This window comes from Anopheles cruzii, chromosome 3 (genome assembly GCF_943734635.1).
Source record: "Anopheles cruzii chromosome 3, idAnoCruzAS_RS32_06, whole genome shotgun sequence".
Classification (NCBI taxonomy): Eukaryota; Metazoa; Arthropoda; class Insecta; order Diptera; family Culicidae; genus Anopheles; species Anopheles cruzii.
Genome location: NC_069145.1, coordinates 69584761 through 69611139, shown reverse-complemented (window position 1 = coordinate 69611139; position 26379 = coordinate 69584761). Strand labels below are relative to the sequence as shown.

At 51.1% G+C, this 26379-nt stretch overlaps 1 protein-coding gene across 1 annotated transcript in view; it reads right to left on the bottom strand.

The window, feature by feature from the left end:
* Nucleotides 1-6775: 6775 nt before the first annotated feature.
* LOC128270876 (leucine-rich repeat-containing G-protein coupled receptor 5-like) overlaps nucleotides 6776-26379 on the bottom strand; it is a 39068-nt gene continuing 19464 nt past the window's right edge. Inside the window, exons 2-15 of the mRNA XM_053008302.1 lie at nucleotides 15905-15976; nucleotides 14740-14883; nucleotides 14534-14677; nucleotides 13491-13562; nucleotides 13327-13398; nucleotides 12785-12853; nucleotides 11496-11633; nucleotides 11283-11423; nucleotides 11085-11150; nucleotides 10641-10784; nucleotides 10339-10410; nucleotides 9903-10201; nucleotides 7575-9368; nucleotides 6776-7077 (exon numbers count right to left, since the gene is read on the bottom strand). Of these exons, the coding sequence (XP_052864262.1) occupies nucleotides 6776-7077; nucleotides 7575-9368; nucleotides 9903-10201; nucleotides 10339-10410; nucleotides 10641-10784; nucleotides 11085-11150; nucleotides 11283-11423; nucleotides 11496-11633; nucleotides 12785-12853; nucleotides 13327-13398; nucleotides 13491-13562; nucleotides 14534-14677; nucleotides 14740-14883; nucleotides 15905-15976 (3529 nt within the window). The remainder of the gene's footprint in view (nucleotides 7078-7574; nucleotides 9369-9902; nucleotides 10202-10338; nucleotides 10411-10640; nucleotides 10785-11084; nucleotides 11151-11282; nucleotides 11424-11495; nucleotides 11634-12784; nucleotides 12854-13326; nucleotides 13399-13490; nucleotides 13563-14533; nucleotides 14678-14739; nucleotides 14884-15904; nucleotides 15977-26379) is intronic.

Genomic DNA, 26379 nt, shown 5'->3' with positions numbered 1-26379 from the left:
CACGCCAGGAACATCGTTCGACTGAATGGTTTATTCAGACGTGCAAACGGGTGAGTGCAAACACTCACGGCTCACGGAAACGGGTGGTGGCCATTATTGTTGTGGTGTTGTGCAGCCAGTCTTCGATGCAGCCCTTGGCCCCCCCTCGAGAGCAGGACCATCTCCTGTAGCTGTAGCCGGTACATTGTTGAAGTATGAATTAAACGAAATATTTCAGCATCCCCAGCGTAGTAGGCCGCGGGGAAAAATGATTCGAATGTTTATTTGAGGACAGCTTCTCTGCAAGATCCTTTCCGAACTCCGTTCCGGGTTCGAACGGAAGCGACAGTGACTTCATTTCCGTGGCGTGTGGCAAGACTTCCACAGAGCCAGAGAGAGAGAGAGACCAGCGACGGCGGTTAATAATTCGCGCTTGTTTCGCGGAATGTTTGTTGGTGTGTGTGTGTGTGTGGGAAAAGTTGCCATCCGTCGTCGTCGCCATCGTCCCCGTGGTGGAATGCATAATTGAATGCATTTAATGAGTTTGTGTTTATAATCGCATTATCGATGGCCATGTGGCAGCCAGGGCGGGGCCGCCGGCCGCATACGCACATTGTGGCCGAGTAATGCAACAAATGCAAATCGAAATCAATAATTGTATTAACCCCATAATCTGGTGTAGTGGGTCGGTTGTGCTGTGGCACTCGGTGTCGAAAAGGATGTCCTCGGCGGACGGATGGATACTTAATCGGTTTTGCGCGTTGATGAGCTTTTGCGCGACCAAAGATTGCAGCTGTTCATTTTTTTTTCTATCCTCCAATCTCGGAATTTCGTTTAAATTCGGCCTAGAAAGGCACTCTCTGATTGTTGGTCTTGCCTACATTTTGTATAATAATAGTTCTAATCAAATGAAAAGTATTGATTATGATTGCGAATTCTTTATGTTATATCAATCACTTACCAGGAATTTAAAAACTAAGCCTAACTTAATTAAATCAAACTGGTTTGCAAAAGGTTCAAAATTTATTCTATAGAAAGTTACTTTTAATTCTTTTCAATACAGAAACATTAAAAGTAGATGCGATTGTTTCCTTTCTTTGAATTATTTTGAATCACTTATTCGTCCTTTAGGACTTTTCTCATAAATGATGCAATGCTAATATAGAACAATTACCGATTAATGAATCAAACTAAAATTTATGTAGTATATCATAAATGTTGATGTTGAAAGGTTCCTAAAGTTGGCTGAACTATTTCTGCATTAGCTTCTAACTAAAGACTGCGCCAAATCGACACTAGCAATAAGATAATAAATAATGTAGTGTTATCATTCTTTTCGCATCTCCCACAATCGTCTCAAGCGTGCGCCATTCGAAACTCATTGTGTAATGATTTATTTATTTATTTTGCATCAAGACAATCGATTTCAAAGCCGACCGGGCGAGAAAAAAAACCAAATGACCGAAGAAAGAAGGAGCCGACTTCGGGAACAGTTACTGTCACGCCTTGACACAATCGGCTTCGAAATTTGCATAAAGACCGGAGCCCGGAACCCTTTCGCTGACAACCGGTTTGGCTTCCGGTGGCGCCGCCACACACACACAGCGCACACACGGCAGTTGGCGGTTGATTTATGATGTATGGATCGTCCTGGCAGAAGGTGCGCCAACAGATCCGAGTTTCGGGCATAATGAAGCGTGTGATACAATCAGCGGCGGCCATCGGAACGGCAGCGGACTTCACACTTTGCCGGGCGGCGTCAGCATCACTGACGTCAATCTAGTTCGCCGCCTCCGGTTTGCCCCCTATCAGATCCCGGTTGTGACCCGGACAACTTCCCGGACGAACGAACTTTTGACGATGAATTCACTTCAATCTTTTCGGTCCTTCGTTGGCGGCGACGGTGACCCAGCTCCACCTACCCTTAACCGGGGAGCGGTCCCCGGTTGGGGTGGGCACATTAATCTGGTGACGACCCATTTCAGGCCGGTTAATCCTTTTCCGTTCAAAAATAGCGCACACATCCGCCCGATGACGTGGACCGATGAAGGGTGTCCTTCAGTGGGTCCCGGGGCAAGGACGCTCGGTCTGGGCCGTCTGCTTGCTCCACTGTGGCGACCACTAACGAAGAAACCGTCGGTGGTGGGGTGGCCTTTCAATAGCTTCCCGAGGACGTCACGAGGACAACGCCGCTTGCACTCAGTTACAATCTGGAGTGGACTCTTGGTGTAGTGTTGGCCTCTCTCTGTCTCGCTCTTTCTGGGTAGGGACCAGCACTCGGGGAGCACATTTTCACCATCATTCAAATGGGCCGTTGTGGGCCCGGCGCTGTAACCCGAAAGAGCTTCCCGGTGACACCCGACGACACGCCTGTCAGCAGTTCCTCAGCGCATCGGCCAAGATCTGGCCTGTTATGTTCTCTGCTCCTTGTGTTTCTTGCTTTTCTTTTCCTCTGGGCCCAGAGCATCCAGTCTCGGGCTGCCACCCCGAGCTCGGCGGCAGCCGAGGAGACGCGTTGTTTACGTTGACATGGAGTGCAGGTGAAGTGGCTCCGGCTTGAGAACGTTGCGCGGTGTTGTAGACACTCCACGTCAGCTGGATCCTTGGAACGCAGCCCCTTGGAGCGGGCCGGGCCGGGCCGTGGCGTGGAGGGAAAGCAAAACATCCTGGAGCCGTTTTAAATTAATCATTGATGTGATGATGTTCCACGCCGTTGTACGTGCCACGGCTCCGGGCGGGCTGCGTTTATTTATTTGCCCAACAACCGGCGGACGGTTGTCGGTTTTCGGTGGATGGGCGGCCCCAGGGGTGGTAATGAGAGCGACATTGAGCTATTTCCAAGCCCACCGAAGGCACCACACGAGATGATCTCCGGAGCCTAATAAAGTGACAAATCGTGAACCTCGAGAGCCGGAGCTGCCGTGGGCGGGACGATCGTGACGATCATTCGAATGGAGTTTAATATTTTAGTGATTAAATTAGAGAACCCTGTAAAACGCTCGTCCTCCTGACAGGGCCCCATCCCCATTCCCGGAGTTTGAGGTCGCTTTCAGTTCGGGCAGGTCGCTTGCAACGAGCTAAAGTGCCTCGCCGAAAATGAATTCCTATTCCGGGGCGCCGTGATTTGAATAATGTCCTCTCGCCCCTCTCTATCTCTCTCTTTCTCTCTCTCTCTTTTCGGTATCATCGGTACAACTTTTAACCCCAGCGCGGTCCTCCCGGGGGATCTTTCGCACTCCGCCGGTTCCGTGTCCTGGCGAACGGTGCCACAACGATGCCGTTATGCATCTTTACGGCCTCGTTTATCGGTGCCAAATGGCCGTTATCCTCCCGTGCCTGAGCATGTGTGTGTGTGTGTGTGCTTAGAGAGAAAAAAGCTTCTGGGTTGTAAGTGCTTCCCTCGGGAGTACTACTGCCCTGGGAGTGTCTTGTCTCGTGGTGGCAACGAAAAAAAAATCGGCGAACCCGCCGTGTGACACCGAATGAATTGGCCCTCTTATCGGCCCTCTACCTCCTAAGAGAGGTCCTTTTTCGAGGCGGCCGGGGTCCAAAACTTGCGGCGCTGATTTACTGGACTCCAGGCCAGTCGGGGTCGCTATTTTCCACCTCCCATATGCGGGTCTGGGATAATAAAATCCGACTTTATGGACGCGAAAGGATCGGGCGTGTGTCCGTCTGTGTGCGGGCGCGTATTTTTTACGACTCGCACTCGCGGCCGGCCGAATGATGACAAATTATTGCGTGCAAAGTGCGATAATGAGCATCGATGGATTGACGTCATTAGAGGCCCGCGTTTGCCGGGTTTTCCTTCTTTTTTGGCCCGTCCGTCAATTACTGAAGGGTCTACTGTTTACTGTCTTAACATTTAATCGAATCTGCTAGCCCGGTGTCGGTCTGGCTCTGGTCTGCTGCTTCCGTTGACAAATGGCAGGCCCACCCGAGTGAAGTTGATAAATGAAGGCTGCGAAGCGTCGATTGCCTGGATGTGCCGGTTACCTCCGAACTACGGGGTTCCGCGTGGGTTTCGCGGATTTTGAGACCCTATTTGTTTAACTGTGTCCACCGGTAAGAACTGTGGGCCGCTGGTTGGTGAATTTGATAACGCTACACCGGGCCAATTAGCCAATTAGCACGTCGAGAAAGCAAAGGCATCATTCCGCAAAATGGCCAACCAGGGTTTGCGCCGATTTTATTCCGCCGAAGATGCCGCCGCCGCTGATTAAACTTTTCGGGTCTCCGTCGGGCAACGGATCCCGAGGAGGGTTTTCCTGGGAACGTTTGACTAACTTTGATGTCGGGCAACACTTTGGCGAGTTTCTTCCAGCGCTGTCGGCGGTATGTTCGATAAAAGTTTGCTATAATTTGAACACAAAAAAGAAAACATCATCGTTTTAGCCTCCCATCAATGTTGGCGGTTTGTTTAGTGGATGGAAAAAGAGAAACCAACAGGGACGAGCAATCTGAAGACACACCAATTAGCCGTCTTTGATCAGAGCCCTGGTTTGCGTTTCTTTCCAGTTCAAAGGATACAAGGCATGCTTTGATTTAAATATTCACTTTATTTTGCACCTTTTGCGGCGCGCGCCGGTCAGCGCGAAGGTATCAGACGAGAGTTAATCGCATTTCGTTAATCTTTCTGTGGGATTATTTGAGTAACTTTTTTCCCGGTTGAGTGGAGCCCAAAACCGTGGCTCAAAGATGCGCTGTTTTATTCTGCCACAGTTACAATAAATATATGCTCCGTTCTGTTCCCTCCGCACCGATAATAGTTTCCGTAAAATAATGGCCACGCGAATCCACGGCGTTTCGTGCGCCAATAACCATTTCGCCTGTCACCCTGTGCGTGTGTGTGTGTTTGCGGTTTTCTTTCGAAACATAACAGAGAACAAGATTCCGTTCCACCATTTCGCGCCATTCTTTTAATACTGTAACCACCCGTCACACGGTGGCCGGATTGATCGAAACCGAGCAAGGTGGAACCATTAAAAGTTTCCTAAACCGGTTCCGGTCCGGTGCGTCCGGAAAAGTAATGGCTAATGGCAGTGTGTATTGTTTTGGGCAAGTTTTGTTTGTTTTAACATTTCGCTCTAGGTGGCCGTTAGTAGTAGTCGGTTTCAGTGTTTTTGTTTGGCAGTGTTTTCGGTTCCATTTGCACCTTTTTTACAAGTATCTTTTTAAATATAGTTTGTGTTCGTACCTAGGTCTCTCGGTCCTGTTTTTTTTTTCATCCTCTATTCGCCCGCTGCCCGCTCTCTTAATTCAATTTGAACCACAAGTTAGTTAGTTAGTTTAATACAGTTGCGTTGCGTTTTCATTTATTTGGGTTTTACTTTTACGAGTCGTTTTAGCTACCTCCGCCACGTTCCGAATGCCTCCGGCAATATTATTTATCATCCTGTTTTATCTAGCACTTGCCGGAATATAGTAACAATCTTCTGCCTCTGGTGTGGTGCGTTTGGGTGTGCTTGTTGTTTTATTTTGTCTCTGATTTTCCTACTTATTGTCTCTGGACGGCTGCCGCTTCGCGTACTCCTTCTACTGCCCGTCAGCTGGTGAAACGATTGGGGACCGCAAATCGCCTGCATCTTTATTTTGCTCTCGGAAAACGAATTCATCAACTGCCTCGAGTGTTGTTTTTGTTGACATTTTCCCCAGCTAAAGGTTTCCATTTCGCCAAGGTAAAGGTCAAAGAAAAATCGGCGTTCCTTCCTAGAAAATTATCGTTCGCTGAGCACGTGCCAATATCACCAATCAATTGAAAACAATCCAAAAAGTTAGTTCCTCACGAAAACACGTTTGAAGCGTGTTCAAATTTTCCTGTTCTTCCCCGATGAAAATGCTACCAACTGGCGTGCAAGCTGGTTGCATGCAACCCAATCCGCCCCTTGGGGTTCGTGTCCTGGCTGTTGAGAAAGAGATATTTCCGAGAAAAGCACCACGGTTCGTGTGCTCGCTACTTAGGCCGATTTTGCTAACGTGTGAAGTTCGTGGTGAATCGCGTTTTGCCGATTCGACCCTTTAACTACCTTTAAACCGATTTTTCCTCCCAATACAACCCAATAATATTTTCTCCATCTTCTGTTTTGCTTTGCATAAAACCTACTGTTCGTATCTACCTTCCTGTAGTGCTTGCTGCAGTCTTTCCTGTCCTTTGTTACTTCGAATCGAGCACCCAAATGCATTGGCCGCCACCGGGGGGGGCCATTGTACTGCTAACACAAAACGACCACCTGCTTGAGCTAGTTTGCTATATAAAATCTGTTTTAATATCACACAGTGCTCTGCTATTCGCTTCTTCTTCCGTTTGTCGGCTTCGGCTCCCGGGGAGCTTCCTTCTGCTCGCCGGGGGTTTGTGGAGTTGCCCTTTTTTGCAGTTAAGAACCTATTTGTACACGCATACACATTCACACACAAACGGACATTTATACATACACACACAGACCGCGCAGTGGGCCTCTCTCGTTACTCAAGGAACAGGAAGTCGAGGGCAGTGAAAACGGAACCGTTAATAAAGGGAAAAAGGGGACTTTCGTTTTCCGCTTGGATGCTGCTAATCTCTGTGGAGTCCGCGCGGAGGTGTTGCAGCTTCCTCCGCCGGAAGTCCGGCCGGCCAGCTAATGCCGCTGTGGAATCTAAATTAATACTTAAGTAAGGTTACGGAGGCTAAGTAAGTGGTGTCGCCGCCAAACGCCTCGCGGGAATCCGTTCATTCCGCCGTTCATTGCTCCACGGTCGCGGTTTCGACCCGACCGGCGGATGTGCCGGCCACCGGCGGCTGTTCGGCCACTTCGGCCACTCACGGGGGTTTGGTTTTATCTTTGAGACTAGAGACGGTTGCCTGAGGGTGGCCGCTGCCGTGCAGGATGGCATAGAACGGGGCGGGGGCCGGCTGGATGCCGCTTTGGCTTGAGGTCGGACTGGCCGCGTCGGCCGACTCGTCGTCCAGCTGGACGCTGCTGTCGGCGGCGGACGGGATCGTCGGCAGGAAGCGCACGCCGAGGCGCGGCGGCGAACAGGACAGCTCGTGCGTGTCCTCCTGCACCGCCGACTGGCGCACGAGCCTCGGTTTGCCGCCGGGAATTGATTGGCGGGCGGTTCCTGTGAAGTGGCGGGCAAAGGCAACAGTTGGAATCACATGTTCGTAGTTTAAGGATTATTTAACAGCTATTTTAGCTATTTTACAAACACAGAATGTCAAACGAAACTGAAAGCAAGCATTATGTTTGCATACTTTTAGGCGCATTCGCCTAGTTTTAGGCGACGTGATCTAAAGCGTGATGCTTTGATTTTTAAATTCGCCTAAACGTATGCAATACTCAAACGGGCGTCCAAGTCCTTTAGCGTGAGTGCCGAGGAGCGTCACATTGCGATTTCAACTGACATCACAACCGTGGCCCAAAACGTTCGTTGCATTCACGATCTCCTGAGCAAATCCAATGGCTTGCCACGGACCACATCTTCCGCCGTGCCTGGAAACCCTGAATGCAACTCTTTCGCTTTAGGCTCGCGTAGCTTGTGAGGTCATTTGACATCGTCATCGTCTGGACTGGACGAGTGTATCTTCTTCCCAACTGCCCCCACCCCGCTAGACTCACCCGGTACCGGATGTCCGACACCATCGACACGCACGCCCGGCAGCGCGACGGAGGTGCTGCCGCTCGAGCGTGAAATGCGCCACGTGCCCGTGCTCTGCGTGGCAGTCGAGCCGGACGAGTCGTTGCGGGAGCTGGACAAGTTCGAGTCCTGCGACGTTTTGCGCGTAATCAGCCAGGACGTGTGGCGGCGCCGTGGATCGAGCAACCGGAGCGGAATGCCGCAGTGGTGCTGCGCGTTGCGCCACGAGTCGGATCGCGAGGAGCTGAAGTTCTCACTCGACGATACCGAACCCGCCCGCTTGTGCTGCTTCTGCTGGATCTCCGCGATCTGGTACGCATACTGGTCGCCTCCCCGACCGGGCCGCCGCCGGCTCCGCTCTCCCGGGGCGGCCCAACCACACAGCACTAGCCGGTTCCAGGTGCGCCGCAACACGCCCTGGTGGCGTTGAGGTGCCTGTGGCGTCTGCTGGTGCGGCGGCTGGTGGTGGTGTGGCGCGTGGTGTTGCTGTAGGAGGTGCGGCGGGTGGTGGTGGTGGTGCATCCGCGCCCGGGCCGTCTCCTGTTCGAGCAGCTTCGCCGAGCAGCTGCATGGCTGGCCCGGACCGAGCAGCGGGGGCAGCTCCTTGGACGAGCGCTCCACCAGCGAGTTGGTGTTGGCGGGCGTGTGGCGGTTGCTGAAGTTGGAGCTGTGCCGGCAGCGGCCGATGCCGCGCGTCACCCGCGACTCCTCGATGGCCTTGCAGATCAGTACGCAGTCCTTTTTGAACTGCTTCGTGAGGATCGCGTACAGGAACGGGTTGCAGCACGAGTTGAGGGGCAGCACGAAGACGGTGAACACCTTCGCCTGCTCGAGCGAGATCAGGTGCAGGCCGAAGACGGCGGTCAGCGAGAAGAACGCGATCGGCGACCAGCAGATGAAGTCGGTGAAGACGAGCAGCGCCATCCGCTTGGCGATGCGCGAATCGTTCGAGTTCCAGGCCTGGGAGCCGCGTATTGCGCAGTACATCTTGAGATAGCACCCCATCAGGATGAGGAAGGCCACTCCGTTGATGAACATGAGAAATACGACGTACGCCAGGCTGCCGGTGCCCTTCTGGATCTCGAACGGTAGGCACACGGCGAACACGCGGTAGTCGGACACGCCCAGCAGCGGCAGGACCGCCATCGTGATCGCGAACGTCCAGCCGACGGTCATGATGTAGCTGGCGTGCCGCAACGAGAGCCGCTTGTTCAGGTGCATCGCGTGCGTGATGGCGTAGTTGCGCTCGAGCGTGATCACCGCCAGCGTGTAGACGGACAGCTCGGAGCTGAGCACCGCCAGGAAGCCGGACAGCTTGCAGCCCGCACTCATCTGCCACGGGATCGCGTACATGCGGAACTCGCCGAGCGTCGATGCGTCCACCACCGCCAGGAAGCCCAGGTAGATGCCCATGAAGAAATCGGCCGCCGCTAGGTTGCACACCAGAAACCGCGGCACGTCCATCTTGGAGCGGGAGAAGATCAACACAAACACCACCGTGCCGTTGCCTAGCATGGCGAGCAGGAAGACGACCCACACGCCGCACCGGAGCGTCCACCAGTCGAACAGGTCCTGGCACGGTAGGAACGGGCCCGGCTCCGGTAGGCACTGGATCGAGCCGGGCTGTGCCGTTGGTGAGGCGTGCGTTATGCCCAGCTCGTCCTCGAAGTACTCGTCCGGGAAGGTGGGCAGGTGGCCCGGGTAGCTGCCGTACTCGGCGCCGTACGCGTTCAGTAGGTCGCTGATTTGGGTGCCAAACTTTTTGCTCAAGTTTTCTGCGAATGAAGAAAATCGGTTGGCTTCAGGGTTCGGGTGGCAGGCCAAGGCCGTGGCCTCGTCGTCCTAGAAAGTTAATTGAACCTTCCCCACTTCGAGCTGGCCTTGGGAAGTCGGTCTGGATCCGACTTTTGGTGTCGATTCCTTGAAATGTTCAAGTTCAGGCTCGAAAGATTCAAGCGAATCTATAGCGAGTCTCAAGGGCATTTTAAAAATAAAACACCATGAAGCTCTTTGCAAGGCGTATTGCATACCTTTCGGCGCAACCTCTGATGCTTTGAGTATGATTGCCACGATTGCTTTCATTCGAATTTTCTGGTTTTATTTGTAACAAATCCTTTCCTCGAATCCTTTGAAAGGCGTTTCAGTGTATGGCCCTCAAGAAATATCTCACGATGGCGCCGGGTGTCCCGTTGCCACGGCACATCATTAATGAAATCTGCTACGTTTCAGTGACTATCCCAAGGACGTTTGGCCGACAGGCGAAACGTCCTTTTAAAATACGTTCCTCGTACGCGAGCTACGATACTTACGAAGCTGCGGCCAGATGTCGTTGTAGCTGTTGTTCCACAGGCTCATGTCGAACTCGTTGTCGGTCGGGAAGAGGACGTTCTCGCGGATGTTGAAGGTGCTAGGAACTTTCGGTGCGGCCGCCGAGAGCGGCAGAAAGGAACAGCAGTGGTAGGCGTACGACAGGACGAGCGTCTGGATGCGGGGAAACGACTCCGGTGGCGGGAACTCGCGCAGGTTCGGGTTGTTGAACGTCTTCAAGTGCAACAACCGCTCGAGCCCGGCCGTCGGTAGCTGCGGGAACAGATTGTTGCCCAAGTTTCTAGTGTCCAGCGAGAGGGACGGGTCCAGTGAGAGAGAGAGGGGAACGAAAGTCGGACGTCAGAAGCGTCACCACACAATCTGGCGGTCTGGCGGTCCGAACGAACGCGACCCCCGTTTTCCCCGGGGGATACTTACAAGTCCTCGAGCTTCTTCAACGCCCGGAAAGCGTCCGGGTGGATGAAGAACACCCGATTCGATTCCATGTCGCTGCGTGCACAGTTCCGGTGTCCGGTACAGTCCGTGAGGCACCAAAAAAAAGCATGGCGGTCAAAGGGCAGAAAAACATTCCCTCAACCGACACGGAAAGAGCAATAGAATCACGGAAGACAGAGAGAGAGAGAGAGCAGAAAATGCAATTGAATTTCATTTCACCGATGATTTATTCGCGCGCCGCCGTGCGCCGTTCCTCACGCGGCGGCCCCACACGGAAGACTTACAGCACTTGGAGCCGGGGCAGCCCGGTGAACGCGTCGTGCGGAATAGATTCGATTTCGTTGTTCGAGAGCAGCAGATCGTGCAGCTGACCGAGACTAGAGAACGGGGTACCGTGCAGTGTGCTTATCCTATTGCTGGCTAAGTCTCTGGGACAGCGTGACAGAGAGAGAGAGAGAGAGCGACAGAGAGAGGGAGGCAGAGGACGAGTGGTCGATTGGTTCGACATCCGCCACAGTTACGGACCAAGATTGAGGTTAGGAGAGCAAAAAGTCACCATCGGCGTCGGCGTACGATGTGAAGGGTTTATTTTTGAAGCCGCGAACCAGTCGCGCGGAGGACATGCAGCACCACGGAGAAAAGAAGAGAGAGAGAGAGTGAGGGGAAATGTAATTTTCTTCGTTTGCTTTTCCTTGGCAAGTTTCCGTCGCTGTGTGGCGCATACTTACAGCACTCTTAAATCACGACAGTTTGTTACATTTGGAATGCTTTGCAATACATTGGATTTCAAATCCCTTGCGACGGCAGCAGCAACCAACGGAGTAGACCGAGAACGAGCGAGAGAGAGAGAGAGTGAGAGAGTGAGTAGGTGAGACACAGCGAGATCGAAGAGTCAAAATGGCGGCCCAGTAGTGGCGGCTACTTACAAGCTTTTCAAGCGCGGCGAAGTCTTACAAATATGATCAGGTATTTTGGACAAGTTGGCTCGATCTAACCGCAGCACTTCGAGCGCCGTGCAGCCATCCAGTGGAGGTAGTTCATTGAGGCCGCGAACATCGGAAAGGATGCTGTCGAAGGCACGAAAGAGAGCGAAAGCGAGGATGACGCAGGGATCATGGCCGAGGTAAGAGCATACTTACAGCTTTCGGAGCCGGGGCATATTCTGGAGGGCGCCCGCCTTGATGCCAACCAGCGGGTTGGACTTCAGTTCCAGGGAGACTAGATTTTTCGGGAAATCGCCCTTCGATAGCCATCGGATGCGATTGCCGGATGCTGAACTGGTATGGGGCAAGGAAGAGAGCTCAGCTTCACGACGTAGCACCCGGGATGCTTGCGAGATGCTCGTGGGGGGGTTCATTTTAAAAATAGACTTCCCAGATTCGACTTGCTGGTGGAAAAGTTACTGTTAATCAGGCCCGACATTCATCACTTCTTTGGACAACGCCACCACAGAAGTGATCCATTTTATTGACGGCACAAATGCGCCGAGAAATGGACCAGTGTCCAGGATGCAGGATGATTTTAATAATGAAATTCTCCGAACTTTTGAAGGCACCAAAAAACAAGCAAAACTATTGCCGCGCCATTGTGCCCTCTTGGGGCTGCCGGGCCGGACACCACTGATGGAAGCTGCTGACGGGACCGTTTTCTTCGAGCTAATAGAAAACGACGACGTAAATCTTGCAGTGCAGAAATGGTGAAAGGCTTATGAATAATGAATGAGCACAGCGGGAGCGTCACAGCATCATTCTGGGCGCCGCGGACTGTTGCTCGCTTCCGTCCGTCCGTTGACCGGCGAGCGGGATTGGTTGAAAAATCTTCCACCCGGACCCGGGGGGTGACAGTATTGGAAGCGATCCTTCTCGGTGTCAGTGGCCGACGGCCGACGACACGGCACATAGGCCACACGGACACGGATAATGTCGGCAAGGTAAATCCAATTAGTCGGGAAAAGCGCCCGGTCCGGGGGAAAGTTAATTGTGCGGACATTTTTCTCGCTGCCCTTGTGTCCAGTTGCCCGTGACTGGTCCGTCCGTGTCCGTCGACTTGAACTTTTTTATCCATCGTAAAAGAGCTTCCCAATAATGGACGGTTTAGTTGGGGGTAATTGTTGGAGGTTGCTTCCCGGGGCACGGAGTGACCGGATAATTGGAATTAAAAGATAAAATTAGTGTCAAAGAATGGGTCCTGGGTGAGAACCCCGTAGGCCGTTCTCGGAAGCCAGCCAGAGTTCGGAATGTGATCCGGATTCCGGTTACGGACTACCCGGGAACTTGTTACGCGCTCCCTCCGATTATAATACGATTTGAGGTCAAAAGGTCGAAAAGTTATGCTCCTCAGGGGTGAGCTGTGGGTTCAACGTGACACCTCGGCCACGGAGCTTCTCGCAAAGAGCCGGTCCTACTGTCGGGGTGTGCGGTGTACTTACACTTCCTGCAGCATCATTAGGTTCTCGAGGCCAACAGGCACTGAGCTTAGGCTATTATCATCTACATCTCTGCGGATCGGGGAAGACAGAGAGAGAGAACGAGAAAAGTGCATCAGAAAACGGAAAGGGGCTCCCACCCAAAACTACTACCGCTTATTACGGAAATGTGGGAAATGCGACCAAAGGGAAAAGTTTTAATCGTCCCAAAAACGCCATCCAGCAACGCGGCGCGTTTTATGCTTTTTATGCAAATAAATTTGATAAACTTTTAACCCATCCACCGGCGGGCCACAGGCGAGCGGAAGGGGCCAGTAAATTGTTTTGACGCCAGTGGCCCTCGGTAGAGTGTCCTTATTTTTTCCCTCCCAATATGTTGGCGGGCGAGAGAAAGAGACCGCCCGCCCGCTTTTGGAGAAAGATTTATTTGCATATGAAGCGATTTGTTTCGATTGTTATTGTTGTGGTCCGATATGAGAACGGAGCCGACGGCAAACTTGGTCCTCTGGTCGGTTCGATCCCTGGCGCCCCGTCACCGTACTTACAAAACTTTGAGTCGAGTTAGGTTCGTTAAAGCACCGGATGTAATGTCACTTAGTTGATTTCTTCTTAATATTCTGTGGATGGAAATTGAGGAAATTAAAATTCAAAGCTTTTTAAACTGTAAACTTGCAACAAAACAGGATAACGTTCGAAGGCGGATACTCACAGCATGTATAAATTATCCAAAACTGGAAAATCTCGTTCTTTGATTATTGTAAGTAAGTTATTTCCTAGGTTTCTGCAAAAACAAAACAACGAAGCAAAGACAATTTATTGGGTGCCATTGCGCCACGTAAGTTGCCCAATGCATCACGACCCACAAGACGAGTCGTTAGTCATCGTTCGTCGGAGCGACCGGAGGGACATCATTTTTCAACCCCCAACCCCATGGCTCCGTGGCAGGCGGAACGGAAACAAAATCAATTCCCGTCCCCCCCCCGCGGGACACAAGACACAAGGTTGTGGCTTTCAGCTTGATTGCATCGCGTGCATCGCAGTTTTTGGTGGGTTTCCCGGAATTCCGAAGACCCGCCTTTTCCGAGGCACCGCCATTTCGGTGAAATAGTGTCGTGGCCCGGTTTCCCTCAGCAACCCGCTCGCGTCCAATCATTTACGGCGGGACCGGTTTTAAGCGACGAAACACATCCGGTGGCCGCCGGTTGGCAGCATTCCAACGCATTGTCCACAGGGCACTCGATTTTTCTTTATGATTCAGTGTACAGCATCTTGCGGTAGGGGGGGCGTGTGTGTCACACAAATGGTGGATTGGCCCGAACAACAACAATGAAGCGTCAGCGTGACGTGAGGGCTATGAAATATTGACGCCACAAAACCGTGTCACCGTGTCTCCGGCTCCGGCTGTCACCGGGCGTCGGTTGCGATTGTTTTGCTACCAACGGAGGGGATTGGTGTCAAGCGGATGAAGCTACCGAGAGGAGGTGCATCACTGCGCACCCGAACCCATCTTCCAGCAAAGTGGATCCCATCTTAGAACAGTTCAATAACAAGTCCTTCCTTAAAGCTCGACACATCCTGACAGGAAGACAAAGTGCTCGCCGGAACAGTGGCCCAGGGCACCCGTCCTGTTTTGCATTCAATTAATTTCAATCACTTCCGGCGTATCCGGCGGGCGAATGGTTCCAGTGCAGCTTCCGGCCCCGTGCCTGAGTGCCTTCCCAGAAGGAAACTTTTGTCGGCTAATTAACTTACAAAGCTTCTAATGATCTCAGTCCGATCAGGGCTTCCGTCGGAACCCGCTGCAGCAGATTGCCGTCCAGTCTCAAACTCTTCAGTTGGTGAAACCCGCGAAAGGTTACGTTCTCCACGTCGGCGATCAGGTTGTTGTCCAGGTGGCTGCAATCAGTGAAAACAACGTCAAAACGCAGCGCAGTCGAAATCCTCCACAGGCGACTTACAGATGGACTATGGTGCGGACGCGCTTCAGGGCTTCGATCGGAACGCGCGTCAGGCCGCAGCCTTGAAGCGCCACCTTCTTCAGGCTGGCCAGCCCGAAGAAGGTCTCGCTGCTGACGGTCACCAGCTTGTTGTGGGAAAGGAGTCTGAACGGGTTCGTGAGAAGAGGATAAGCGATTTTGGGTGTGAACAAATTTGAGTATCAAAGAAGCATAAAAATTATTAAGGTTTTAATGTAAACAATGTTATCCCGAACGTTACAGAAGAAATAAAACTAAAATTTACCGAAAATCAATGAAATTTTACTAATTGCCACACAGGGATGGGCGTTTATGTTTCGTAGTCGTTCGCTGGACAGAGGTTACTTTGACGTTGCTACCAATAATATCCAATAATATCTAGCCTACTAAGTCCATCAAGCGCTAGCAACTTGTTCCAATTTTCTGTCTTTTTTTTAATCACTGACACTTTCAAATATGGTAACACAATATTCGAAATTCTTTTCGACACTCCCCGAACGATCAAGAGCTGCAAATTGAGTTTTACGCCCGTAATAAGTATACAAAATCATAACATTTTAAATTCTAACTCCTACAAAAGCGCGCCCTGTGAACGACCCCTGCCTTGGACAGATGAAATAAATTAAACAAGGAAAATGGGAAAACTTTGTCAACACTTTGGCGGCTTCAAAAGCACTGGCTCTTCATCACGCTGCTCATCAGATCTGCTGACGACCCGGTGTCGAAAAGCGTCTACCTCTTTCGGGACGAGTCGGATTGGGAAGTTTTTAATTATAGACAAGATTTTCCATCCGCATCCGGAAGTGCAGGCCAAACTTGGACTCCCCTGGACCCGATAGACCCGCCACGGCTATATCGATGTGTAATTACATTTGATTACGCTGGATAACCGACCGGAAAGTTGGACCTGTCGGAATGGGGGAAGCGAAAGGCATGCGTTCCGTCGCCACTTGTTTATCAAACTATTTTAATATACTTCAACACCGCGGCGCTGGATCGAGCGAAAGGTTCCGGTGATGGAATGTGAAAGTTTTGAGCAAGTTTTTGGGCCCCTGAAGGCGGTTCCGCTGAATGGTGAGCGATAATTACAGCCCGCTCGGGTGCAAGCGATATCTTGTGCGGGGTGGGCCATTTAATCGATACTTACAGCTCCTCCAGATTTGGCAGCATGTCGAACGACTTATTTGGTAGGTTGGTTATGTTGTTGTAACTAAGGTCTCTGGGGAAGAAAAACAAGAAAACCGAAACGGGGCGCGGTTAAAGAAAAGCTCCATTAGCGAGTATCATTAGCCGGCTGATAGTGCTTGAAAATGGCTTTTAATGATCGTCCATAATAGACGTGTCCACGCAGGCGGCAGATAGCGCAGGTCGGGGCGTCGTAAAAAAAAACAGATCCAACACTGTAAAACCCATAAATTAAGTGCCTCCCATCAATGCGGCTAACTTTTCTTAGTTGGAACTAGCCTTTTTTTTTGTGAGGCGTTCAGGCCAATAAAGAGAAATAATAAAGAACCACTTTGCCAGGCCTTTCGGGTGGCGGTGGCCACTATTGAATGCGATAATTTATGGCCGTCGAATTGAATATCGGCCGTCTTGGGGGCCGATCGGTTGAGTGGGCCACTGCTACTAAATAGAAGTGCCGCAGATAAGTGGCAGCAACTGGGTGTCCCGTAATAGGTTTGACCTAGTTTATTAAAAATTACTTTTCCGATCCGAAGAAGCCACTTCTAGTTTCGTGGCCCGAAAATACGGCCTCCGACCAGGGGCCTTTCTCTCACCAGCAACGCTAACCGACTGCTGCTCTATTTTATTTGTATTATTATTTTCCCGCCGTTCGCTTTCCGGCAGAAGACACCGTGCTGCACCCGGAAGTAGAAAGCAAACGCAATAAAAACCCGGACACGAGAAGCTAATAAACTTGGCGCGTTGTGGCCGCAGTCGGCGGCCAAGAAATGGGCGACCACCAAAGCCTAGCCCACGGCGGGGATTAGGGGTTGCCCTTTTTATTGCACATCCACATGCGCCGGCTTTGGGAGCGACCGAAATGGGATTCTGTAAGCGGAAGTCAGTGGTGCGATCGGACCGGCCGCGATTCAAATCCCACCAAACAGGAGCATTAGTTTTTATTAAAACGCTCCGGGTCCTAATCCAGCAGCCAGAACGGTAAATGATGTCACCATCGCGCGAGCCGAGACACTCCGAGAGTATGGAGCTTAGAAATTTGTAGACTTGTGCCATTTTGATAGATCGATCACATTTACGATCGAATCCTCATTTCGAACCGATTCTGCACAGTGAGCCGTTGTCAAGGAGGAAGTGGCCAAGAAAACAAAACAACGCAAGGCCACCAGAAACAAAAGACGCATCTGGTCGTAAAACCTTTTTCCTCTTCATTGGAGTCTCCTGGGAAATTCGGGACCGAAAGGCACTGGCCAGATGGCCGGCACGATAGGCGATGTAGGTGTGTGTCTATCTTTGTGCCAACCCAAAATCCACGGGCCCATTATTTCGGTGGCAGTGAGTTGGCCATAAAAATAAATCCATCATGTGCCGAGTTCCGGTTTATATTTTTTTCTGCCCTCGGAGAAGGTGACATTTTTCGGACCCCTTATCAGCACCGCGAATGGCGCGGCACACTAATTTGATACACTGCTTGCTTCTACCTCCGTCGCCAAAGGACCCCGAATAATACACACGTAACGGGCGCAGCTAATGGCGCATTCATCCGCGAGGACCTTTCAGCCACCCCGGCATCACGGCTGGTCCGTGAGAATCTCGGTCTGGCCAATTTCTTGGCCCCAACACTTGCCCGTTATCTCCCTCGGAGAGAAGGCGTCAGCGTAGAGCCACTTCGTTTCTGCTTCTGCTCCTTCTGTTGACGAAAATGATGGGCTCCTTTGGGGTTCCTGCATCGCTGTAAGGCACCTTCAAGATGCTCGTAACCCAACAACAAAGAAGCTCCCACAAAGCGGGGCCAAACAAACACTTTTGTGGGCCGAACCCAACACGGGGCGGCCACGGTGGACAGTGGTAGGCCCCACCGTGGAATAACAACCGGGCGGCCCAGATCGCGGGTCGGACGGATCCGAAACCAATTTATCATCCCGACGTGTCAGGGAGATCGTTTCCAGGGCGATTTCGGAAACGAACTCACATCGTTTGGCCCCGGTGGCCACCGCACTACCACGCACAGGCTCCGGTTGCGAACCCCGTTTTTTCGATGGGTCATCAGAACGGTTGGGCTCCGGTTTCGGGGTAGGGCGGGTGGGGCCGTACCAGGTGACGCGCGCGGAGTTGCCGGAGACGATGGAGAGATTAAAATTCTGTACCAACTGTACGGACCGACACCGACACACGGACCGGCCGCCTTCAAGACGCACAGTAAATCATTCATCCGAGTGCTGATGCCACCGGAAGATGACGCCACCGTCGGCTGGTAGGCTCGGCGGAAAGGAGCACGATGGCGTTTGGTGGAGACGAGGACAAAGACGAGGGAACGCAAAGTGTCAACAAATGGTGGCCAAGGATCGTCGGAAAATGGGGACTACGTGCCAAAGGGCCAGCGGCAGGCCAGGAGTGTCGGGTCATTTGCAAATATGTTTTGGTGACATGAGAACGGTAGCCGATGGTGCTTAGGGAGTGTCACGGAGAAAAGGATCACGTGAATCCCATCCTTCGTTCGGTATTTTTGGGCGGGTGGAACTTTCCTGAACCCAGAAGCCCCTAATAAGGTCAATTTTCAGTTCAGCTATGTTGTAAATTGGTTTCATTATTGAATTAATGTCTATCCGCGTAGGCTTTTTGTGAAAATGGTGAAAAATTCCTACGTAAATCTTCACTGACGTTTCTAAATCCTTCTACCAACAATTCATGCGTATTTGCTTAACATAAATCCCCCATATCCTTTATACAAAAAATTGTCTACAAATAGCATTTATTTTGTCTAGAATGTGGCTTGGTGCAAGAAAAGAAGGACTAAATAAAGGAAATTAGCACAGCGAAATGACAATAAATAATAACATTTTACTACTTTGAAGCCGATACTGAAGTTATACGGCATATCGTTTTGCCATAATTTTTATTATGAAAGCTTTTCGTTAAGTGTATTATTGTGAAGTTACATTTCTATTATTCACTGGTAGGCAATGTCATGTTTCCATTCATTAGTACTAAAATTACTTCATTAATGACCGCAGGATGCCTGTCATCTGTCTATTTACTTTGATAGATTTTGAAAACAAAGAAAAAATCCTCCTGTGATGGCACCACTTTGTTATGCAAATCAAATAACAGGCGATCTAATGAAGTAGTCCAATAAAAAAACGGCCAACTGAACAGACGAAAGAGAGCTAATGATTTTCCGTAAGCCCACCTGCGCAGAAGAAAGCCGACCGAAAATAAAGATAAATGAATGCCAAACACGTTCGCCAAACATCCGAGCGACACTTTAACGTCTATTGTTTTTTTCTTCCGCACGACAAATGACGACACCCGACCGTCATCTTCTCGTCATTGTTATGATCATCTTCTGTTTCTTCACTGTTTTTAGTAGACAATCAATTCTCCTTCTCGTCAAGCCGTCCGTTTTTGTTTTGATAAAAAATCAATCCCAAAGCCCTTCCTGAGTCTCGAAAAACGCTTCGAAAATGGGACAAAAAACGTATGCGGAAGGTAAAGCCCACAGATATCAAAAACAAAACCCAGCGGGAGGTTGGCCCTAAAAGAGGCCGACCATCGTTCGGAGCATAGTTTCCGGCGGCGATGGAAAACTATGCCACGGAGCTGGGCGATAACCCCGTCGAGCGGTGCGGAACGCTCCCAGGCGTAGGATAATCGGCCAGTTTTCCCACCAGTCATAAGTTACACCGAAACGAGCATGTTTATGACAGCCAAATGAGATTCGTCGCCGCCAACGCCGCCGCCGCCGCTGCGTAGTAATAATAAATGAACGGGAAACGGATGTCGTTTGTGATAAGCTGAAACAGTTCCTTCGCCCGGTTGGCTGCTGACCAGGAGCACCGGCAGCGTCCGGGCGGAGAAAAGTGGCCCCGATCTTGATGATGAAAAGCCACGGAATAAAAAGCCCAGTCCGGAGAAGGAATGGCAAAAAACGGACGAGAACAGGCACACACACACATTGGCAATAGATTTGGGACGTGACGGGGGCAAAAAAATAAAATCGGGAGCCCCGTTCTCAAAAACGGATCCATGTTTACGGAGCACAGATCGGTAGCGATAGTGCCATCTTTCAGTCTATGGACCGTTGAAAAACAATCATTTATCATAGGAACACCTCATCCCAGCTTCTTGCCGTGGCTTCGGCATAAAGTTGGCCTCCGTTCTGGGGAGGGAACAAAGAAGGAACTCTGCAATCTCTGCCCCAACTTTGGGCTCTCGATCCTTCGTGCGTCATGCTTGTGGGGTAAGGCGAAGTGTTCTTTTTGCCGATCTCACCATCCCTCACTGCGCCACACAATCTTCAACGCCTCGTGGCACGCTTAGGCGAGCTTTCTTGGTGGTGTCCTTGCGCGGATTGGCGTAAAGGCGCAAAGCGGAGCACACTGCAGGCCGATAAAAGCCCGGGAGATGCAACAGCGGAAACCCCTTTCAATGTAACCGCAAGCGAGAAAACAATTTGTTCGATTTTTTTGGCGAATCCCCGCGCGGACTGCACGAGTTTTCTTTAATGGAGAAAATAAAAACTTTTCCACTAAATTTCAACCGGCGCGCACGCTTGTTCGCCTTTATTTTTACGATTCGCCACGTTCGGTCGGGTTTTGCGAAAAGTTGTTTATCACCGCACAGGCATCGCGGAACCGGAACCGGAAAATGTCAACCGGGAACAAGATAATACGCTAATTTATACACGATGCAACCGGTCAAACCCGAGGCCACCATAAATCATGCATCACTGGCCAGCCTGGCTGGCTGGCTGGCTGGTTGGCTTTGCTCGGGGTTCGGTCCGGGTTCCGGTCCACCAAAACCGTGATCGCTTGATCATTTTCCTGAGCTGCAGTTCCCGCCGGCCGGAAGTGCTTTGGCCGAAAGTTTGGCTGCTGCACGGTGCTGCTATTGTGTGGTTTCGGCTCATGAAAAATGCAAAAGCGAGCAGCGTGTGCAACGTGATGCCATCGCCCGGTGCGTTCTAGGCCACGGTGGCCATCAATTCTTGCTTCATTATTTTGCAATCCGTTTCCGGAGCCCGGTCTCGTTCTTGTCCGTTACTTGCTGGCTCTGTAAGATGTGAGGAACCTCGAAGCCCGCCACCGTCCGCTGGAACTGAGGATCAGGAGACGTCTGAGTGGATGTTGTATGAAATTGATTTATGTTAACCGCTTGCAAGCGTTTTTGGGAAGCCCTCGAAAATTTGTTCAACATAACCTCAGCCTTTTTTCGGTGCTGCATTAGCTTTCGAATTAGCTTTCCCTCGAACCTAACGAGAAGCATCGAGATGAAAAATGGAACGCAAGCCACTCGAAACTCGTGCCCGTTGGTTTGGTGTAAAAATTCGCAGAATATTTAAAGTTCCTCTTTCTAGTCGATGCAAGAAAAGGTACGAGAAAAAAAATCGGAGCGCGCATGAAAAACCGTTTTCAAACAGCAAATTTGTGCGCTCAAGAAAGTTTCGACATAAACCCTCTCGTGGGCCACTCTAGCTTTGGAGTGGCCAACGCTGCTGCTGCTGCTGCTGCCGAAGGAGCTGGTTGAGGTTTTCGGACGAAAGCGGGAATTGAATTTCTTGCCCGGTGGTGGTGGTGCAGCGGAGAACATAACCAAATTTGGGATCCCCAAGCTCGAGAGCACGGGGACAAAGTTGGCCGCCGGTCACGGGCAAAAATCCCATGACCAACTTTCTCGATCTCTCGCCACTTCTCGCCACACACAATTTATGCATTCGGAGTGCAAAAGTTACGCTCCCCGGCTCGGCCTCGGTCGGTTGGAATGCGAAGAGCGGATGCATCGAAGGGCAAATCGACGTTGTCTGGCGGTGGCATCATGTTTGAATAAATCTTTCGTGAATTTGGTTACCGGGCCCGGTGAGGAGCGGGAGTCCAGGGCACAGGGTGCTTCACGGACACTGTGAGTGCATTGTTTGTGAGGTATCACGTACCAAATGATCACAAGAATTTCTGGCGACTTCTTCTGGTCCCGGAGCCCGGTTCGCAAAAAATGATATACGGCAGCAAATTGATAAGACTGCGAGACGCGCGCGATTTGGAAGTCCATTTACTCATACGTGAAGTGCCGTTCCCTGGCGGCAAACCTGACACGAGCGAGCTCGGTTGGCGTACAAATAATAGGCAAAGTTTAACTAATTCAACTTTGCCAGTATCTCGCACGAGCACCCGTTGCGCCCGGTTGCGTTTAGACAGTCGAACGGGATCGTCGGTCCAACTGAGGTTCGACAATGCCCTTGGTGTGATGTTCGCGAGACACGATGGTTAGTAAATTGTTTCACTGCAAGGGTCCAGGCCTTACCAACCAGTCTCTTATGGGCGTGAATCCCTGAAAGGCAATGAAATAAGTGTTTAAAAGTTTGGTACAAAACACCCAAAACGTTCAGGAGGTTGATTTTTAGAATCGAATCGCAACGAGTTCTACATTTCTCTGGCTACTGCAAGTACACTGTAACCCACTGGAAGTTTACCAATTAAAACAGCCAATATAAAATGGAAACAGAACGATGATAGTTAAAAGAAAAACTATCCAATCTATATATAATAATAGATAGTCGTGTTAGTTACTCTATTTATAACTCAAGAACGGCTGAACCGATTTATCTGAAAATTCGTAGAAAGAAGCATTTTATTTCAGTTCCTAAACTGAACTCGGAGTAGCAAAAGAGTCAACAAATGCGAGCCGTAAAGTGAAATTTAATTCCAATCTCAAACAGCTCTCGCAATGCTCTGCTGAGCTAATATTGATACAAGCGTTCGAAGGATTGCTGGTGGGATAGATCACTGTGAGAGGGCGTCCGCAGAGCGGCACCCAGCCGGAGGTGTGAAGCTTCCCACAAAAACCCCAACCGTAACCGCTTGTTGCAGTCGAACACAAATTAAACACGTCCCCTGCGGCAATAACCATTGCCGGCGATAGCAGCAGGATGGTGCCACAGCAGGAAAAGCTCACTCACACATCCCATAAAAATAATGATTCGCCAACTAACGGTCTTTGGTAAGTGAGTGGCTGCTGCACTGCATGTCGTATAGCCACGGAAAGAAGACCCACCGAGGAAGACTCGCGTCGCTGTGCTGCTGCCGACGATGGCCATGATGCCATGACCGCGGCACACGACATAGAGTAAACATTTTTCTACGCAAATCTGCATCTGCCCGACGGGAGGTGAAAACAATCGGGAAAGCCAACCCGGGAGCCCAGCCCAGAGAGGATGGCAAGCAGAAAACAGAAAGAAATGCAAATATTGTTACCACGCACACACACACACACCCTGCCACTGCACTTTTGCTGCCGAGGCGAATTGCTACAAAACTATGCGACATGCGCCAGCATCGGGCGATAAAATCAATGGCGCTAAAATGGCGCGCGGCACGTCGATAGGGCGCGAGATGGCAGAAATGTCGTGGCCCTCCCCGCGGGGAGGTGCCAGAGGCCCGCTCTGGCTCTTGTTACACACTGCAGGCTGGCGCGGAGAAGCAATTTATCGTAAAGAATCCAGCGAACGAGCATTCCGTGAAACGCTATTGTTAATGGCATATCTAGGCCAGGGAGACGGAGTGGGCTTCGGGTGTGTGCCACCGGCGATGTCACCGATGCTGTGTGCTCGGGTGATATCAGCCGCCGGCTGACTCCTTAAACCGAGGATCTGCTGCGCCGACGGTGACGGGGAACTATCCTGGGGCCTCATCACCGGGCGTCGTCAAATTGTCGCCGCATCGGAAAGGCATTTGAGGACATTCGGTGTTATGTGGGGCAATTGTGTAAGCATTGCCCGATGGCTTTCCATTCTGCACGCAAATCGGTCGTCGTCGTCAGGCACAGGCGGGTGAGCGAGTGAGGAAACACGTCACCGACCAGGCGTCTCCATTGGCTACCCGAGAGCCACCAGGCGTCTCCATCGCTCGGGGAAAAGCAGGATCACTTCACATGGGACCGTGTTTTTAGTGCTGACTCGAGTCGTGCCTCGTTTGTTTTTTGTGCGCCGCTCCCTTCTTGGGACACGAAATTCATCAAACCATCATTTCCCGAAGCCAATCCCGAAGCCGAAGCTAGTCCTCTTGACGGTGGGATATAAATTTTACGTCCATCGCAACCGAATCTTTTTTTCCGATTCTGACGATCCCGTGCGAGAAGCGATTCATCAGCACCCTTTCGGAAGCTGGGGAACCGTTTTGTCGGGCACAGCGCGTCTGGCGGTGTCTATCTGGCCTGTCTGGACCACCGGCTATTTTGGCCCCGGCGGTTGCCCCACCGGATCGAATTCCCCAAACGGGGGATTATAGCAGATGCGGTCCCGTTGTCGTCCGAAAGTCGTCACGAAACTGGAAACTTTCACTCTCACGCCAGCACCTCTCGGTAACCGTTGGCCATATTGCGGTGGAGAGCCCACAGGATGGACCCTGTTACTGTAAACGACGTGTGTGTCCCGTGCGGGCGCTCTAATCGGTGTCAGCCAGCAATACTTGCCGGGTTTTTGCTGGCTTGCATGTTAGCTGCACGACGGTGGCTGTCTGTCCGCCGCAGCATTCGCCGGGTAGGTCCACTCGAAACGCGCCGTCTGTCTCCGGGTCAGTCGAGTGAACGAATCAAGAAGTTTTACGCACCCGAAAGTGAACGACAAAACAAAAAAAACCGATCCCCCACACAACAGCAAACTTTCGGTGCGCGGATCAAGCAGCATGATATTGAAATCCGAAGAGCTGGTGCTTCACACCGTGAGGTTTTCCCCAATGGAACTGGACCGCGGGATTCGGACCGGCAAAGGAACAACAGATACACGAAACGTAAGGTTTCGTCGGGTTTCGAGTGGGGCCACTGTCTGGCACCGAGGGATAGTGTAGAATTGCAGAAGATTGGCCAAATTTCGCACCACCAGACCGAAAGACCATTTGTTTCAATGCCACCAACGGTAGGGTAGCTAAACACACACACACACAGCATGAGGGAAAATCGAATGAAAAATCCTATTACGACTGAAATTGAAGCGAGTGAAAGGCGGTGGTGAACGCAGTTAGGGAATTTTGGCCCTAAGGACACTAAACAAGTTTACAGCAAGTCCATTATGGTTTATGTGTCTTTGCTAACATATTTGCATTTAGATTCGAATCTTAGAAATAGTTTTAAATGTTCATAAAAAAGGAAAACAAAAAATCCTATCGTAAACACATCATTATCTTGAGAAATGACTATCTACATCCATCGGCATCGTTGTAATCAGGGCCCTAAGACGGATGGTATAAATTTGGCATTATTAGTCATTATTTGAATAAAGTAAAGCTATTCGACTATCGTTATCCTTTAAAAATATGTGAACGATTCTAAAACGTTCTGCATTATCTCAACATTTTATTGATAACATTTCTGCATTTTATCGCACTGACCTCCATCGCGACGGGCAATATGTGTTCATTTATTTTTGTTTACCGTGAAGCCACAACGGACGGCAAGAAGGACAATAATTCGGTCACGAGAACGGTGACCGGGATCTATGCGGCGTCAAAACGGGGCGAAAATGCGGCAAAATTGCGATGGCATTTTCGCAACGGCCACCGTGAGTCGGTTGCGTCATATTTATCATTTATTTATGATGAAACTGTCACGAAGACCGGCTCCGGCTTCTCCGCTTGTAACGATATTTAAGCGCCATCGAAGCGGACGCCCAAAGCAAACCCGGGGCCGAGGACACTCGGTGCAGCGGACACCGACGGACGGACCAGGACCGACGACCGGGATCGATATCAAAACTAGATCAAATTTCACTTGTCATTGAGCAAGAGCTCCCATCCATTATTCTCCGCCAGGGTACGGGGCGCGTCGACCGGCTGGGAACCCGATGCGCATTGCATCGGTGCCTGGTGCCACGCAAGTACGTTACGTCGGAAGTGTCCTCTTCTGGACGCTTTGCTCCTCCCGGCCCTCCCGGTTAGTCATTGTTTCAAGCTCAAATAAGCGGAAAACATAATTTACGCTACATAAAACACTGGACATCAGGTCACGGGGCAGCGAGTGCAGCGAAAACGAGCGGCTTCAGCGCTGAGCGAGGAACGCTTTCACTTGGCACTTCCCCCGCGTTGACCACCGAATGAAAAGTCGGAAGTGAGTCACGGCGTACCAGGCGCCTCCATCGCCCGAAGGGCGGCGAGCACCGTCATCATCTGATGGCTGATGGCACTCGGTGCCCACACCCAGCGGGGGGCGCTGGTGCTTGGATCGTAATCCTGATGACGCTCGAAAGAGGGTGTCCACGTAACACCGGGATGATGTAGCACGGCCACCGGCACCAGATTCGCTCGCTTATGATTCGATAATAATAATTTCATCATGGCACGTCGGTCCGATGCAGTGGCCCCCGTCCGTCGTCTCTGATGGGGTTGATCCGATCCGGAGGTGCCGGAATCGTTTCGCGAGACCTGCACTTCCTTCGGCACCGGGTTGCCCGGGTTG